Raw genomic sequence first — 18068 nt, 5'->3', positions numbered from 1 at the left:
GCTTTGCTCTGACCATCTGAATATCCTTAATTTTGATACACCCAAACCTTAAACATTGGTAAAAGTAAAAGCTTAACTCTCCTGTTAGGCTCTGCATCCCTCATTTGCTAAGACAATTTAATTGCTAGAATTATGGTAATGCCCAAACTTCCTGTCATGAATCTACTGCCTGTGCTTGATGCTTTCGTAAAGAGTATTATAATAAATCTCGCAAAGAAACTAAAATGAAATACATCTTGTTAGGGAGATCATCCACCTTTGCATGCCAACAAGACCAAGTCTAAAAATAATAGGAAAATTGTTATATTGAACCTGTCATGGATTCTGATCTTATATGGTAACTGCCTTATCCCATAGTTCTTATTGGTAAAGTGGCCAACTGTTCCAGATTCTAATACATAGTTCTGTATTAGTAATTGTCCAAGAAAATGTCCCAGATTTTGAAAATAGGCCCATTTTATGATGCTAAATATATCTTTATTATTTTTTATTTAATTTCGCATGAAAATTTCAATACTTTGCTTTCACCACATGCCTGGAAATCGGTGTTTAGGATATGGTGTTTTTCGTATAAATGTACTTCACCCTTTCAGTGGCAATATTATTTCAAAAGGTGAATTGTATTAACTAGTGTCTTAATGTTTTTCATTCATGTTGTTTAGACATTTAATCAACAATTTGATTTTTAAATACATGGAAAAAATTTCTTGTGAATTTGTTCCACCAACCTCAAATTTCTTACTAAATAAAACTACAAACAATAGCAATAAAAATGAATTGTTTCTTGAACAATTTGTGAACTTCTGCACTAATTACAAATCATATTATATGGTCATACTATACATTAAAGATGACGAGAAATTATCTTCTTGGTTTAATCCTTTATCCAAGTGTAAGATGATTTTTTGTTTGCTTACACTTGGATTCTGCATTATTTTCTGAACTTCTACATTATTTCAACCTTTATCTCTTCTGATTCTGGCTCCTACTGATGAGACCTTAATAAAGGTCAAAAATGGTCTGGGTAGTGGCCCTTCCCATAATGCATAGCATTATACACATCTGAGAGGGTGTGCACTTTGCATTATAGGATACGAAGACAACTGATATGAAGCCTTTAGCCTCTATATACAAGTAGCCCAGTCATGAAGATACTTCATGTACATTGTTTGCTTACACTTGGATAAAAGATTAAACCAAGAGTATAATTTCTTGGCATCTTTAATTTACAGTTTCCAAGAGGGTGGATGGGGGTGGAGACCAACTTGCTTGTGGCAAGGATTAACTGATTTAGTTGACAACTAGAATACCAGCTTTTCTTCTGGCAGTTTGCCATTATGACACAAGGATTGCCACAAGGCTACACACACACACTTCTATTTAAAAAATAATAAAAATAATCAGCTAACACCTTTTATCCCCATATAGGGGCAAGGCCCTTTTAGCTCTATCTAACTTTTGGAGACTGAATGGGCAGTTCAATCATCTCCCCTGGTAACCAATCAGAGATAGCTGGCCTAAGGCTATCACTAATTTTAGCAGCCTGCAGTGGAGAGACGGCTCAACAAGTGCTGCCATCTTGTAATCCCTAACCCTAACACAATTTTTTTAATGTCTGGAGTAGCGTGGGTTCTATAGTCGATTTTATTGAGTTTACGGGAGGAAAAACCCAAGTTTCCAGGAGAAAAAACCTGCTTTCCCATGGCAGAGATCATCTAACTTGGGAACCAGTTGAAAAAAGGCTTAGAAAAAGTTCCTCTAGTCAATTCAGAATTAATCATTCTGAAATGTGCTTCATTTAGTAATAAACTACTTTTTATTTTTATATATATATATATATATATATATATATATATATATATATTTTTTTTTTTTTTTTTCCGCTGTGATTCTTCATATTATAGTTCAACTCATTGAGTTTCTTTAAATGTTTCCCAAACCATGCTCATTTTGCTTTGCATAATTTTTTTTCATTATAATTTTTTGTAATTTGCATATTTTTTATTATAGTTGTATTAATTGGAATATTTATTTGTATATCTATTAGGTTAATCAGAAAAGTTCTGGAAAAACAGCATTACAAGTTGCAAGTCACCAGGGCCATTTAGAAATTGTGAGAAAGTTACTGTCTGCTGGATCTACAATGGAAGTTCAGGATGATGATGGAGATACTGCTCTTCATTATTCTGCATTTGGGTATCTAATTTTATTAGTAGTTTTGCTGTAAAAAATGTTATATAGATATTTAGAAATTAACAGGTGCTAATTTTTCACGATCATCCTATTATATCTTAAAGGGGGCATACAGGGTATAATGATAACTTTGCATTACAGTCAGGCCTCAACTTATGCTCTTACGATATACTTATGATGGGCATCCCATTAAAATGTTCACAACACCATCTCCTGCAATGTCCTGCAAACCCATGGACCAGGATGTTATTGTTACCTTTCAGGCATATTATTTAATAAATACTTCTGCTTGGACTGTTGCTACTAATGAAGATGAGAAAATTTGCAGGAACGTTGGGAAAGAATGTATGTGCAACATTAAATGATGTTTGGAAGAAGCTGCTGAAAATATATGCTTACATTCACAGGATTCAACAAAGCTTTATGAGACATTAGTTACCCGCTGGCACTACTAGCTAGAGTAGGAGATGGAGATTGACAATGAAGATGTTGAATAGTTAGTGGAAGCTCTAAGAAAAGCAGCTCTCAAATGAAGACCCTATAGGTCCAGAGCACAAAATTACAGAAGAGAAAGAAGCTGAGCCATCGAACAAGCTTATAGTGCAAAAATTTGCAGCATTTAACTCAGTTTATAAGGATTTTTTTTCTCCTTAAAAAATGGATCCAACATAGAGAAACTTAGTAAATTATGCAGAAAAGAAAGACCAAATTCTGCTGGCTACATTGGACATCATGTACAAATTTTTATGCCCACTCTGGTCTTCTCTCCTCCGGCAGATGTGCCTAGACCTTCCACTAGTTATGCATCTGGTGAACCATTCTCATAACACATTATTGCAATTCCTGAAGGAAGAATTTGCTGTTGATGGACTAACCAAAATGCTTCCTCTAATGAACTGCCTAATTAATAAAACATGTAGTAGTAGTTTTGAAGACTTACTCCATGTTCAAAATGCCCTCATACTACAAACTGCATACTGTCTGACCTGTTGAATTTCTTGCTACAAACTTATATATTTCCTCACTTCATTCTTTAGACTGAATCTTTTTCCTCTGCTCACAGCTAAGAGTTTTAAACAAATTTTACTTTTTGCTTCCCAGGTTCTGTACCAGCATGCTGCTCCCTAGTGAGCACATTATTCACCTGTTACAGAGTACTGAGAAGTTGAAAGTGATTATAAAAGTGATTCAAATAATACTAAATAATTAACGGATTATTTTGCTACATTATCACTATAAGAAGAAAGTCCGTATTAGAAATGCAGTTTCCATTATGAAGCACTTGGTTTTAAATATTTCAAAAAAGTAATGATTAAAAAAAAAAAAAAGTGCCTTATATCCCCATATCTTAGACCTTTCGCATATCCCCAAGAGCACACATACCACACCTTGAGAAGCACTATATCAATGGAAAACTATGTATTATTTCTCTCTTGTGTTGATTGGCCCACACAACTCTAGCACAGTCCACCATACAGAATTGACAATTTTTGGCATGCTACTTCTTTCCCCTACCCCATCCCAGTTATAAAATTTGTTTGAAAAGAATCTGATACGTGTTTAGCATAATACAAAATTGGAAAGATGTGTAACTCATTTGGTATCAATGATGCCCTTTGGTCAGAAACACTTTGGTTTGAATTCTGTCTAAGAATGGTCCTTTACAAGACTTTTCAACTAAAAGTAAATTATCTGGTCTTAGATGGAGATGGCATAGTTTTTCCTCCTTTTTCCTGAAAATACAAGATTTTTAACCTGAAAGACAAAACCATCCTGAAAATATATATGATAAACAGTGCAGACTATGTAGATAGGATTAAGCACCTTGTCATAGATTTAAATTGATATTTTCTCATACATTCAGCCTAATGCTCGAGTGTTAGCAGGGAAAGATGATGTAAAATTAAAACATTTAATATTACTCATTTTTTTCATGCTATGTTACTTTTATTTCCCTCTTCCTCTAGGAATCAGCCAGAAGTAATGGAACTGTTGTTAAAAAAAGGTGCTACAATTGATGCTGTGAACAATGCAAGATGTAGTGCACTACATGTAGCAGTTAATAAACAACACACCAGCTGTGTTAAAGTTCTTCTTAAATTTCACTGTAATATAAATATTCAGGTAAGCTGTTTCAGATAGCTTTGTGACTGAAGAAACATGGGGAAATTATGAACTACTTTACAAATTCAACTTTCAGATACTGAATTTCATATTTTTATATGATATTATAACTTATTACTTGAGATTTCATTTAAACTAGTGACTAGATAGCAGATATTTCTAGTATGTTTAACATACTTGTGTATGTTAGTCATGGTTACCCAGTAATATCAGTCCTTGGTTTCTTACAAATGACCACAGATAAATTGATGATTTCTATAAATATAGCAGAATATTTTGTTATGTTGCCAATTCACTCATTTTATCCTTTAATTGTGTGAGTACTGAAGAGACTCTTTAGTACTTGCCAAAATGAAAATTCATAATTTTTTATTTTATTGACCCCCCCTTCCTTCCCAGTATTGAGAAGAAACAAATATACTGGCCTGGGTGGTTCATTGGATGATATCTCTGGTTTGCTTCTGATAATATCTTTACATGTTTAACACACATAAAGGAATTAGAATTTATTTACAGCTCTTATATATTTTGCTTACTGTAACATGAGCATCATTCAGAGAGAGAGAGAGAGAGAGCAAAAGTATTGGTTATAGCATTTAAAACATGAGTATAGCATGAATCATACTTTCATGTTTCTCATTTGCAATTGAGCGAGCAGGAGACAACACTATTAAAGTTCCATGGAACCAGGTCAGGTATAGTTTTGTAATTTAGTGGGAGAGGAAACATTCCTCTCCCACTCTGTTGATATAACCATACTGCCTAATATTAACTCTGCTCACACATTCTTGAATGCTAACAATTTCAATTTCCTTTCTAACATCTTCATTGTTATCATGTTAGGAAGCGTTTTGCACATTTATCGTATCCACAGGCCTTCTCATTACCATTTGTGTGCCTCTTCTTTGTCGGGAAGGTGGGTAGGCTCACTGACGCAAAGTTTATGTGGCATGTCAGTTGCAACTCTGTGGTCAAACATATGACTCACAAAATCCTACATATCCACTTTGCCAACATCTGTGGCCTAAACTCCAACCTTAATAGTGTCCACTACCACCTTCAGTCTACTAAACTCCACCTCTCTTTCTGGCAGAAACCCAAATCTCACATCCCCCAGCACTATTCTTCTCAACCTTCCAAACTACTACACACTCTTTAACTCCTTTCGACCCAACGGTGGCATCCGTGCATACATCCACTCCGACATACCTTGCCAGAGAGAGCACCCAACCTAGAATCGCCTAACTTTGATCTTCTTTGGATGAAAATATCCCTTCCCAACTCAGTCAAATTCATATGCTGTCTCTATTGCTCCCCTAATGCAACCAACCAAACTCATCATCATCATCAATTTCCTGCCATGTACCCTCAAGGGGTGTACAGGATATGATAGTACTACATGAAAAAATGACATTATTACTAACTTCCTATCTACAATTTTCCTCCAAATCAGTCTGTTACTTGTCAAGACTCCAACATTATCAGATCTTATATTTCTATCGTCTAAGGCACTTTGTACCGTATCAATCCACCTATATCTTGGTCTTCCTCTGGGTCGTTTTTCTGCCAACCTGGCAGAGAACACTTGTTTTGCTAATCTTTTCTCTCCCATTCTATTTAAGTGACCATACCACCTGAGATTCGCTCTGCTTTCCTGCATGCTGACAATATCAAGTTCTTTCCTAATATCCTCGTTTTTAATATGATATTGCCATTGATGCCATCTGTTCATGCCTCTAATCTTTCTCAGGACTCTCGGTCTCTAGTCTTTGGTCAAGTGTTTTACTTCTGACCCAGCTCTCAGATCCATAAGTTAAAACTGGTTTGAACACAGTCTTGTATACAGCTAATTTAGTGTTCCGACTAATTTCTCTCTTATTCCATATGAATTTATTCAATTGACTTCCCACCATACCAGCTTTGTTGATTCTGTTGTTTATTTCTATATTCAATTTACCATCTTCACTAAAAATTGTGCCTATGTAGCTGAAATGTTTTACTTGTTCCACAGGTTCTCCATTCACAACACAGTTGACATTTTTCAATGATTCTGCCTATTTTCATTGTCTTTTTATTGCTGACCTTCATACCATATCTATTACAACAGTTATTCAGTTTAGTCAGAGAATCTTGCAGACTTGTAGCGGATCTGAGCTCTTTAATTTCCTCTCCTTAAAAATTGACTTTCTCCAGTCCCAACAGCGAAATCATCCTCCTAGGAGATTTTAATGTCCACAACATCAACTGGATTTCTTCCTCCAGCTGGAAAGATCTTGCAGGCAGAGATGTTGAAACATTTGCCATTACTAAACACCTACAGAAAAGGCCAATCTCCTGGCATCACACTTTGCTTCTAGTGCATGCATAACTGACAATGAAATGTCCCCCAACCATTCCAGATGCCCAAATACAATGTGCACTATATCCTTTTGCCAGAAAGAGATCAGTAAAATACTGTCCAAATTAGACACAAAAAAAGTCTCCTGGCCCAGATGGCATTCCTCCAATTGTCCTGAAGGTTTGTGCGCCAGAACTGACTCCTATCCTATGTTGCCTATATATGCTGTCTTACTCCACTGGTATCTATCCCACAGCCTGGAAATTGGCCTATATTCAACCCATTCCCAAGAAGGACGAAAAGTCACTTCCATCCAACTACCATCCCATCTCGCTTACCTCAGTCCTGTCAAAAGTAATGAAAATAATCATCAATTCCCAACTCCTACATTACCTTGAAGCTACCTGTCTAATAAATGACTGCCAGTATGGATTCCATCACTGCCGATCAACAGGGATCTGCTCAACACCCATCTCTGGACAAATGCCAAGGAGAAGTTTGGCGAATCTCAAGAGGTTGCACTTGATATTTCGAAGGCATTTGACCGGGTCTGGCACAAGGGCTTACTAAGCAAGCTTCCATCGTTTGGTCTATCTCAAGACCTGTTTGGTTGGATTGCCAGCTTTCTGTCTGGATGCACACTGTGGTGGTGTGGATGGTCCTTATCCTCTCACCATTCAACTAATGCTGGGGTTCCACAAGATTCTGTCCTCTCGCCAACCCGCTTCCTACTATATATCAATGACCTACTTCAGCTGACCCCCAACCCAATACACAGTTTTGCAGATGACAGCACATTGCACTCCTCCCTTTCTTTTGATAAACCATACTCCACACAATTCACCTCAACCTCAGAACATCGACCACCACTGCCCTCAATTCTGACCTCCAACCAAGCCATCCTCCAATGGGGTTCAGATAACCTAGTCAATTTCAATGCTAATAAAACCCAGTATTGTCTTATGTCTCATAAAAAAGAACCATTTTCTCCCAGTATTATTTTTTGACAATACCCAAATTTCCAGACAATCTGAGATTTCTCTTCTTGGAATTACCCTGACATCACGCCTCTCCTGGCATAAACACATAGCAACAATTGCATCCTCAGCTTTTAAAAAAACTAGGATTTCTCTTTCGCTCAAGATGTTACTTCACCCCTGAACAGTTATTAACCTTATACAAATCACGAATCCACCATCAAATACTGCTCTCACATATGGATTGGGCCCCCAAAAACTCCTTCATAATGCTTCCCTCAATACAGAGGAGAACAGATGCATTAATGACCCATCTCTTACCAACTTACTCCTGCCACTGCACAGATGACCGGACTCCACACTATGTGTATTCTACAAATATTTCCATGGAAAATGTTCATCTGAAATAGCATCAATAATTCCTCCACTTAGTACTAAGCTCGTTGGAAAACATGCAGCTGCTGCTCAACATCCTTTAACAATCGCACCTTGAAACCCACAGAATAAGTTCCTTCTTCTCCTCCTTCATCCTTCAACTGCTGTACTATGGAATAGTGTTCCCCAAGGAATACAATATACAGTCATTCAAATCAAATGTGAATAAGTACCTTCTTTCCTAACCTACCACCCACACACTGTACTAATGTACTATAGGTTGATCAACCAACCTCTCGTGTATGGACTTAAAAAAACCTCTTTCAGTAGAATTTTATTTGAAGTTAGCATTTGTGATCTGTCTTAATGACATCGAAAATTCCAAATGCAATCAAACAAAACTTATTTCATGTAATTGAAAATGTGGAGAAATGGTTTTAGTTAGATACCCTGTTTGGCAGTACAACAAAATGTTTTGCTCGAGTCCATGCAGCTTAGTTTCTGTGGAAGGGGGACGTGTTTCATTAGGTAGTGCCATTTTTATCCCAGTTGTCTCTAATTGCAGTATTTGTTGACAAATATATTACTCAGACTGCAAATGTGTCTGTACCTTATTCAGTGATACAATAAAACTACTTGTTTTTCTTGCATATGGTGACTGTTGGGAAGTGTGTGTTGTACACTATAAGGGACAGCTGCTTCCAGTTTTTGGACAGTATACACATAAGGAGATAAAAATTTATCTTTCCTAACTGAAAATGAAACCTTTTATATTCTATAAGAAGAATGCATCTGAGAGCCAACAAACTTGAAACACGTGTGGGAAATCCACATGTTCTAGTGATGAGTTTCCTGAGCCACTGTCAAAAAGAAAAAATACAAAAAAAAACATATCTGATGAAGTTAGAATTTTCAAAGATGGAGTGAATAATTCATGATGATGATTTTCATTGTGTATTATATTTACAGAGCAGTTCCTCATCTGATGAAGTAAGGTTTCTGAATTTTCAGTTTCAAATGAATGGAATCCAGTAAATGATGTGGCAGTACTGGTTCAGGGGTACATGGAGAAGATGAGCTGCTTTTACCACTTGATGTGGAAAAGCCATCTGCAGTGTACTCTGTGTTTCTAACTGATGACCTAATGGAACTTATGTTAAGAGAAACTAACAGATATGCAGATCAGTGTTTATATACAGCTTAGGGTAGTGAAATTCTGGGTAGACAAGTGAATTCCAAGAATTAAATTTAAGAACAAAATTACTTATGTATATATTATGTTACCATGTAAAAAAACACTGATCATTAGTAAATAAAAGAATTTTTTTTTTCTTGGCCTATATATTTTCCAGTGTTGGAAAAAGACCTCTCCCATTGTGCTAAGGTTGGGTTCACTTCTTCCGTAGTAATCCATTCCATCTTAGGAGAGTGTTTATGAATATATGAAGCTGAAAGATGATCACAAACATCCATGCCCACAGCAGGATTCGAACCTACAGTCTTTTGGCTGGAGAGCGGATACTCTAACCACTCAGCCAACCAGGCTGACAATAAAAGAATTATTAGAAAATAAAGTGAAATATATATATATATATATATTAAAAAAAAAGAGAAAGAAATACTCATAACAAGCACAAATTGTATAATGACTTGCTCCTCTGTCAACCTGCATGTATTCCTGCTGACACATGCACACAAATCAGCTGATCAGCATTATTAGATCATAGAATAAGCCCCCCCCCCATAGTTATTCACTGAGCTAGCAATGTATACAGTCACTGTTGCTTATTGGTTAGTGATGTATATTTCACAAACAATGATGAAACAAATCTCTTTCCATTTTTTTTTATTATTATTTTTATTTTAAACGTCCATCATAAACAAATATGAAAGTCTAGAGTTTACAGGCTCACTTATATATCAGATGTAAATTATTCATAATCCATTTTATAGTACTGAAAGTATTTTTATTCATGCTTATTCTTTCTCTTCCATATATTTCTTTACATCTTTTAGTAAATCAAGTATAGTAACTAATAATCAAATATATCATTCTCTTTAATTATTGTTTTTTAGTAATCAAAGCCATACATCACTCACATCAGCTGTCATACCGTCTCTTAAATTCATGAACACTAGATGCACTTACCAATGGTTCTGTGGATGTATCTTACAAACTTAATTTCCATGGATGTCCCCTTGTTCTCTCCTCACCTTTCATGTAATGAAAAATTTTATCAACCAATATCCAATAATGCCTACTCAAAAGTTTATAGACCTCTAGCATATCACTGCTCTTTCTTCTCTCTACCAGTATCTGTATCCCACATACTCTCAATGTGTCTTCGTAATCTACATTCCATAATCCCAATATCATCTTTGTAACCGCTTTACAACTCTGCCAGATCTTTATCCATTTGGAACCAATATGTACAATGTTCATATTAGGAAAGAGACCTAATATGAACATTGTTTTCAAGGTGTGGTACTATGAAGACCTTGTAAAGAGGCAAAATAACTCATAACCTTACATGTCAACTTTCCTTTCAACAGCACAATTATCCTTTGAGTTGTATTTTCAGTTTTTTGCTATATTACCCTTGAACTCTAACTTTCTATCTGCCATAACTCCATGATCTCTAGCCTTATCATGGTAGCCATGATAAGGCTAGAGATGTTAAACAATATTATCACTTATTAAGATATAGTATAATCCCAGTATAGTTACTCCAAGCATAATCCCACCAGCATACTATACTGGGATTATACTATTTCTTAATAAGTGATAATATCGTTTAACATTGAACTGGTAGCCAATATCATTTGTCCACACTTCCAGCTATTCAGATCATCACCGTGTAAATGCTGTATATCAGTAGCATCTCTGATTGCCCTTGTATTTTTGCATCATGTGCAGACAATTAAAGATCTCCTCTCAGGCCCTTCCCAGTATCATTAATATATTCATAAACAACAGTGCTCCAAGGACCACTACATGTGTGAACAGGCGAGAAATGGCTGAGAATTATTGTGTAAGGGAAGCTTGGTGAAGAGCAAGCTGGATTCAGGCCAATAGAGGCTGTCAGGATGAGATTTTCACTTTACGACAAATAGTCAAGAAATCATGATAATATAACAAAGATCTGTATTTAAGTTTTGTAGATCTGAAAAAGGCATATAAGAAGATGCCAAGAGAAAAGCTATTCAAAACGCTACATTTATATGATATTAATGAGGCATTATATCAAGCAATACTTAGTCTTTATTAGCAGCTAGAATTGAAGGAAGGAAGTACAGGAAGATGTTTAATGTTAAATCTGGTGTCAGACAAGGATGTACATTTTCCCCTCTGTTATTCATTCTCTATATGGTTTACATTATGAAGGAAAGCGGTATTAGACCTGATATCAAAATTGGAAATGGTAATCTCATCTCTTCACTTTGTGCAAGTATGAAGGTCAGCAATAACAAGACAAAGACAATGAAAATAAGCAGAAGCATTGAAAATATCAGCTGCATTATAAAACAAGGAAAACATTTCAGCTACTTAGGCATGGCTTTAATGAAGATGGTAAATTAAATATGGAAATAGACAACAGAATCAATAAAGCTGGTATGGTAGGAAGTTAACTGAATAAATTTATATGGAATAAGTGAGTAATTAGTCAAAACACTAAATTATAGTTCGCCCACAGATTAGAGACCCTTCGACATTTCTGCGCATGTCCCAAAAAGGAGAATCCATTCCAATAATAGGGTAATCAATCTGTCTTCAGTGATGAGTTTGTGTTTATGATTACAGGTCGGAAAATTTAGCTTTTCTTTTACGAACATTGTAGTTTTTAAAGTGTAACTATTTTGCTTGTATAACAGTTGGAAAAATGTATGTAGAGTATTAACAAAATTCAAAAAAGGTACAGCATAAAACAAAAATTTAGCGAAATTTATTTTTAAGAAACTTTTCTATAATATAAAAATAATCATCATCATCAAATTCCTGCCATATACCCTCAAGGGATATACATAATATGATGGTCCTACATGAAAAATTTACATCATTACTAACTTCCTATCAGCAATTTTCCTCCAAATCAGTCTGTTACTTGTTTAGACTCCAACATTATCAGATCTTATATTTCTGTCTTATAAAGGCACTTTGTACCATATCAATCCACCTACATTTTGGTCCATCTGGGTCTTTTTCCTGCAAACCTGGCAGAGAACACTTGTTTTGCTAATCTTTTCTCTCCCATTCTGTTTAAGTGGTCATACCACCTGAGATTAGTTCTGCTAACGCCTTCCTGGATGCTAACAATGTCAAGTTCTTTCCTAATATCCTCATTTTTAATATCATATTGCCATTGATGCCATCTGTTCACGCCTCTAATCTTTCTCAGGACTCTCATAACTGCGATCTCTAGTCTTTTGTCGAGTGTTTTACTTCTGATGAAGCTCTCAGATCCATAAGTTAAAACTGGTTTGAACACTGTCTTGTATACAGCTAATTTAGTGTTCTGACTAATTTCTCTCTTATTCCATATGAATTTATTCAGTTGACTTTCTACCATACCAGCTTTGTTGATGTCTATTGTCTATTTCCATATTTAATTTACCATCTTCACTAAAAATCATGCCTAAGTAGCTGAAATGTTTTACTTGTTCCACAGGAAATCCATTCACAACGCAGTTGACGTTTTCAACGATTCTGCCTATTTTCATTGTCATTTTCTTTTTATTGCTGACCTTCATACCATATCTATTACGACAGTCGTTCAATTTAGTCACAGAATCTTGCTGACCTGTAGCAGATTTGTTTAGAAGTATAACATCGTCTGCATGAAGCAAAGAGCTGATATTAACATCTCCAATTTTGATATCATGTTTATTACTACTTTACTTCATAATGTGATCCATACAGATAATGAATAACAGAGGGGATAATGTACATCCTTGTCTCACACCAGATTTAATATTAAACCATCTTCCTGTACTTCCTTCAATTCTAACTGCTGACTTACAACTCAAATAAAGACTAAGTATTGCTTGATATAACGCCCCATTGACACCATATAACTGTAGCGTATTGAATAGCTTCTCTCTCAGCACCTTATCATATGCCTTTTCCAGATCAACAACACTAAAATACAGATCTTTGTTATATTCCCATGCTTTCTCGACTATTTGTCATAAAGTGAATATCTGAACCTGACAGCCTGTATTTGTTCTGAATCCAGCTTGTTCTTCACCAAGCTTTTTTTCCACTATTCTTCTCAAGTGTTTCTCAAGTATACTTGCATAGATCTTGCCAGGAACACTCAGTAGGGTAATACCTCTGTAATTCTCACATGCAGTTTTATTTCCCTTTTTATATATGGGTACTGTGAGAGCTTTACTCCAATCATCAGGAATTCATCCTTCTGTCCATGCCTTCTGAACTATGCAGTGCAGCCACTGTAAGAATTTTATACCACCATACTTCAGCATTTCTGGTCGAATATCATCTACTCCTGCTGCCTTTCAACATTTTGTGCCTTTGATGGCTTTTTCTACTTCAAGTATGGATATGTATTCCTGACTGTATGCCTGTTGAGTATTTTTTTACCACTGTGCTATCACTGCTTGTTTCATTTAACAATTTTTCTAAGTAATTACTCCATACTTCAATGATATCTTTTTTTTCCTGTTTTCATGTCACCTGTATCATCTCTAATTCCTTTTACAGCACTCTTTCCTCCATTTCTGAGCTTCTTCAACAACCTCCAGAATATTTTGCCGCCTTCTTGATATTTATTTTCTATGTTCTTGCCAAAGTCCTCCCATGACTTTTGTTTAGCTAGTTTTACACAGTGTTTAGCTTTCTTACATTTGTCTCTGTATTCTCTAAGAGCACAAGCTGACTTATTTGTCAGTAACTTTTGATATGCTTTCTTCTTTTCCTTTACTGCCTCTTTTACTTCCTGTGTCCACCATGGAGTTCTGATTTTTCTATCCTTGCAAACATCCTCACCACATGCCTCTCTGGCTGAATCAATCAGGTTTTCTTCAAGGTTTGCCACCAAATCTCTAAGATTTTGTTCCTGTTCTGAAACTCTTTCATTTTTTTTCAATAATCTTTGTGTATTTTAGTCTACAGTTCACATCTGACAGCTGCTCAACTTTTATTCGCTTTAAAATTTTCTTACATGCTTTTCTTTTTCAAAATGAAATTAAATTTTATCCTGCTGAAGACTAAATAGTGATCACTTCCAATTTCAAATCCTCTGTACACTCTGGTGTCCTGCACCACTTTTCTTATTCCTTGCCTCTTCTCTCCATGTGAATTTGTGCACATTTTTATGTTGGAACATGGTGTTAGTAATAACCAGTCCATGTCCTGAGCAGAAATCCAACAGGTATTTGCCATTATTATTAGCTTTGTTCTTTTCTCCAATTTTCCCAAAATATTTTTGTATGTCTGACAATCACTTCCTATTCTGCTATTAAGATCCCCAACTAGGACCAACTTTTCGTTTTTCATTGTGTCAGTAGCTTTCTCTAGAGCCTCAAAAAATTCTTCCACTTCTACTTTTGTAATGCCTTCCGTGGGACCAAAGGCATAAATAAGTGTCATTATCCAGTTCCCCATTCTGATATTTACCCACATCACTCTACTTGAGATTGCCTGCCATTCAAGAAGATTAGGCACCTATTTAGTGTTGAATATTATGGCTACTCCTTCTTTTCCTTGATTGTCATTGCCTGAATATAACATTTTGTATTTATTGTTCAGAAAGATCTTGCCAGTTTTTGTCTTTTTTGTTTCAGTCACTCCTATTATGTCGATCTGGTACTTATCTAATTCTTCAGCTAGCTCCATTTCTTTGCCATTCAGGCTTCTTACGTTGATAGTACCGATCTTTAACTCTGGTGATATTGAGTTGGGCTGTGTTTTAGGATTTGTTCCAGTAACTGACTTTTCGCTGTTCGCCCTGGTTTCCTGGCAAAAACAGTGGGGGCCTTGTTTAACCAGGTGACGCCCCAGCTGGCATGAAATTCTGTCATGTTGTACCATAATTTTTTATTTTGGTTTAACCAATAAGAATACAATTTGTCGGCTAAATTCGAAATTCCAGCCATACTCGTTTGTTCAGTATCCAGGTAGATATCCAACCGGGTGCACCACGAGAAGGGTGAGGATTGGACATTAGGTCAGAAGCCCTGGTTGGTTCTCCGCATTCCTTTGAAGGCTATGTCAATGCCTCCTCTCAGTTATACAGCTTTGATCCTTATGCATCCCCTTAAAAATAATTATACATAAAAACAGAAATTTTTTTCAAATGAACTTAGATATTCTAAACTTACAGTGAGAGAACTGAGACACTTTATTATCCTATACCAATTAATTATTTATGACTTGTGACTCTTTTAACAAACCCATGCAAAAAAAAGGTTGGAAAAAATACCATTTTAAAATCTTTTTCATCTTCATAGTCATCTGAATCGCCATCACTTTCACTTAAACTGATCCCCAAAGGTTTGCATAATTCTTCGATAATTCCGTCTCTGTCCCAATACATATTTTCTAATGAGGTGACATGAGAGCAATATTTTCCACAGTTTTGAACTGTAATACCTTCAATCGCCTGTTCTGAAAACTTAAAAAGTTTCGACATGTCAATATCCCCAATGGCGAATGAAACTTTTCACTTCTGCCCAAACGTACTCAATAGCATTAATATCACAATGATATGGTGGTAGCCTCAAAGCTAGAAATCTATACTGGGCATTGTGTCGAATTTAAATAGTTTAGTTGTGGGCGAGTTTCTTTTGACCAAATTAAGCAATTCAATTTTTTGCATATCTGGGGAATGAGAAATGTTATTTGCAGAGAGCTCATCCATAAGAACTTGCTTCTTATTAGACCAATTTGGAACTTTGTTTAATCGATTAGAGTGATATGAAGCATTATCAATTATAACAACAACACCATTTTTTAGGAAGGTTTGGAATAATTTTTTCATCTGCCCACTTTTCGAAGATTGTAGAATTCATTTGCCCATGGTAATCTCCAGTAGTTGAATTGGCTTTGTATAGTAAGTTTGAATTCGGTAAAAAAACCCATTTCTCCACCCCACAAAATTATTATGCGCCCCGAGGCATTTCCCTTTTTGTAGCACTCCACATTCTTCTTTAGACTGCCAACATTTTCCATAAGTTAAATTACTATCAATCCAAGTTTCATCTAGATACACAATCAGTCTCCTCCCTAAAACGTCATATTGCTCTCGAATACTGCGTTCTAGATAAAACAATGTCACTTTGCTCCATGATAAGTTTCCTTTTATTCTGGGACTTTTTAAAACAAAATCCGATTTCATGAAGTACTTTCCTTAAAGTTTCTCTTTTCCAAGGAAATTTCGTTTTTTTCTTCAAGCACAGGAATCAATTTCGGAAAGTTGGCACTCTTTTCTCGACCACGTAAAATTCGTGAATAGTTCTTCTTATAACGTCTACATCAAAATCATTCGAAGCTACGGTTTCAATGGTTTTCTTTCTCTGACACTTTTTTTAGGAGATTTAAATTTTGGCTTACCTTCACCTTTTGATTCCCTATGAATTCTTTTAACAGTCGACCCCGATACGCCCGCAATTGCACTTGCACGTTTTATGACTTGAGAAAGGGGAACAAGGAAACTGCCTTTTAACGATTATTTTTCACAGAATGTCAGCACATTATTCAATATTCTTTTGCAAGAGCTACTGAAATGTTTAACAGCAGAACTTGTCGACTGTATTGGATCCATCATACAAATTAATAATAAAAAAAAATGCAAAAAAGCAACAACAAAAATCAAGCTACTACTAGTACAGTGATAAACAAGAAAGCACGTGATTTCGCATGTTGGCAACCAATTCGTACATCCTTCATTTCTTTCTCCCCTTCAGCCTGAATCGACTATTCTTGGCAAAATGCCAAGCAGAGAATCTACAAACGGTTGGCTTACTATAGCTGTATACAAGACACTGTTCAACCCAGTGCTTTTTTTCTGGCAAAAAGGTGCCAGTACTCACCATGAAGATGTTATTACAGCAACTTCCACACTTTTAACGTATCCTCTGATATACCCTCGTCATCTCTAGATGGCTTCTTGCTTTTGGTATCAACTGCAGAATGACGACCTCGGAACAGCCATGAGTTCACATATTTGCTTGGGTTGAACTGAATGAGAGGAGGTCCTACTATCCTGATGAACATCAGTGCAGAAGTTGTCTGTACAAGCAGCGATGACCTAGATGAAGTTACTATAACATTCATCTGAGAGAAACACCTTTCACATTCACTGGAAGATATTGCAATTGTGCTCAAAGTATGCTTTAGAGGAAGTAGTATGTCCGGGACAGACTTTTTTTCTTGAAGATATTCACAGAAAACCACCAACTGCTTCTCTTTCATTTAAGCTAAATTTGTGTGCTAACTTTTAAATTTAGCTTCACCAAATGTCAGGTGCTTCCCAGGATTTTCTGGCCAATACTTGGAATCTAAAATCTTAGCACATTCAGGCAAATCAGCATCATTTCCTTCAAGCAGACGCTTTCCAACAGCTTCTTTCAGACTTTTATAGGAAGCAGATCGACTTATTGCAGGACTGTCTTTCATTTTTGTGGTGCTCAATCCCTTTGAACTGCATCTTCTTCTGACTTTGAAGAGAAATACTGTAGTATGGACCAGGATTTTCAATTCTTTCTTCAAAAAGTTGACTGTATTCTTTATCTTCCTGTCTGCTTTGGCAAGTCAATATTTCTCTCTTGTAAATCTAGACTTAGTTCACTAAGTTCTTCGAGAGCTTCACACATAAGGCCCAAATCAAGAACCAACGCGCATGACGTTATTTTTCTTAAAAGGCCCTCATAAAGAAATTGATCTGTTTTGAACTCAATCCCTTTGAACTTCATGTTCTTCTGACTTTGAAGAAAAATACTGTAGTGCGGACCAGGATTTTCAATTCTTTCTTCAAAAAGTTGACTGTATTCTTTATCATCCTGTCTGCTTTGACAAGTCAATATTTCTCTTTTGTAAATCT

At 35.9% G+C, this 18068-nt stretch overlaps 1 protein-coding gene across 2 annotated transcripts in view; it reads left to right on the top strand.

Moving 5' to 3' along the window:
- mib2 (E3 ubiquitin-protein ligase mind bomb 2) overlaps positions 1-18068 on the top strand; it is a 360322-nt gene that overhangs the window by 259854 nt on the left and 82400 nt on the right. For both annotated transcript variants that reach the window (XM_090392033.1, XM_090392032.1), the window contains exons 13-14: positions 2048-2196; positions 4161-4317. In XM_090392033.1, coding sequence (XP_090248159.1) covers positions 2048-2196; positions 4161-4317 — 306 coding nt within the window. The remainder of the gene's footprint in view (positions 1-2047; positions 2197-4160; positions 4318-18068) is intronic.

This window comes from Typopeltis vanoorti, chromosome 4, assembly GCF_054136105.1.
Source record: "Typopeltis vanoorti isolate ZY-2024b chromosome 4, IOZ_Tvanoo_1.0, whole genome shotgun sequence".
Lineage (NCBI taxonomy): Eukaryota > Metazoa > Arthropoda > Arachnida > Uropygi > Thelyphonidae > Typopeltis > Typopeltis vanoorti.
Note: the sequence above shows the minus strand (reverse complement) of the source record. Positions and strands in the feature narration are given on the sequence as shown.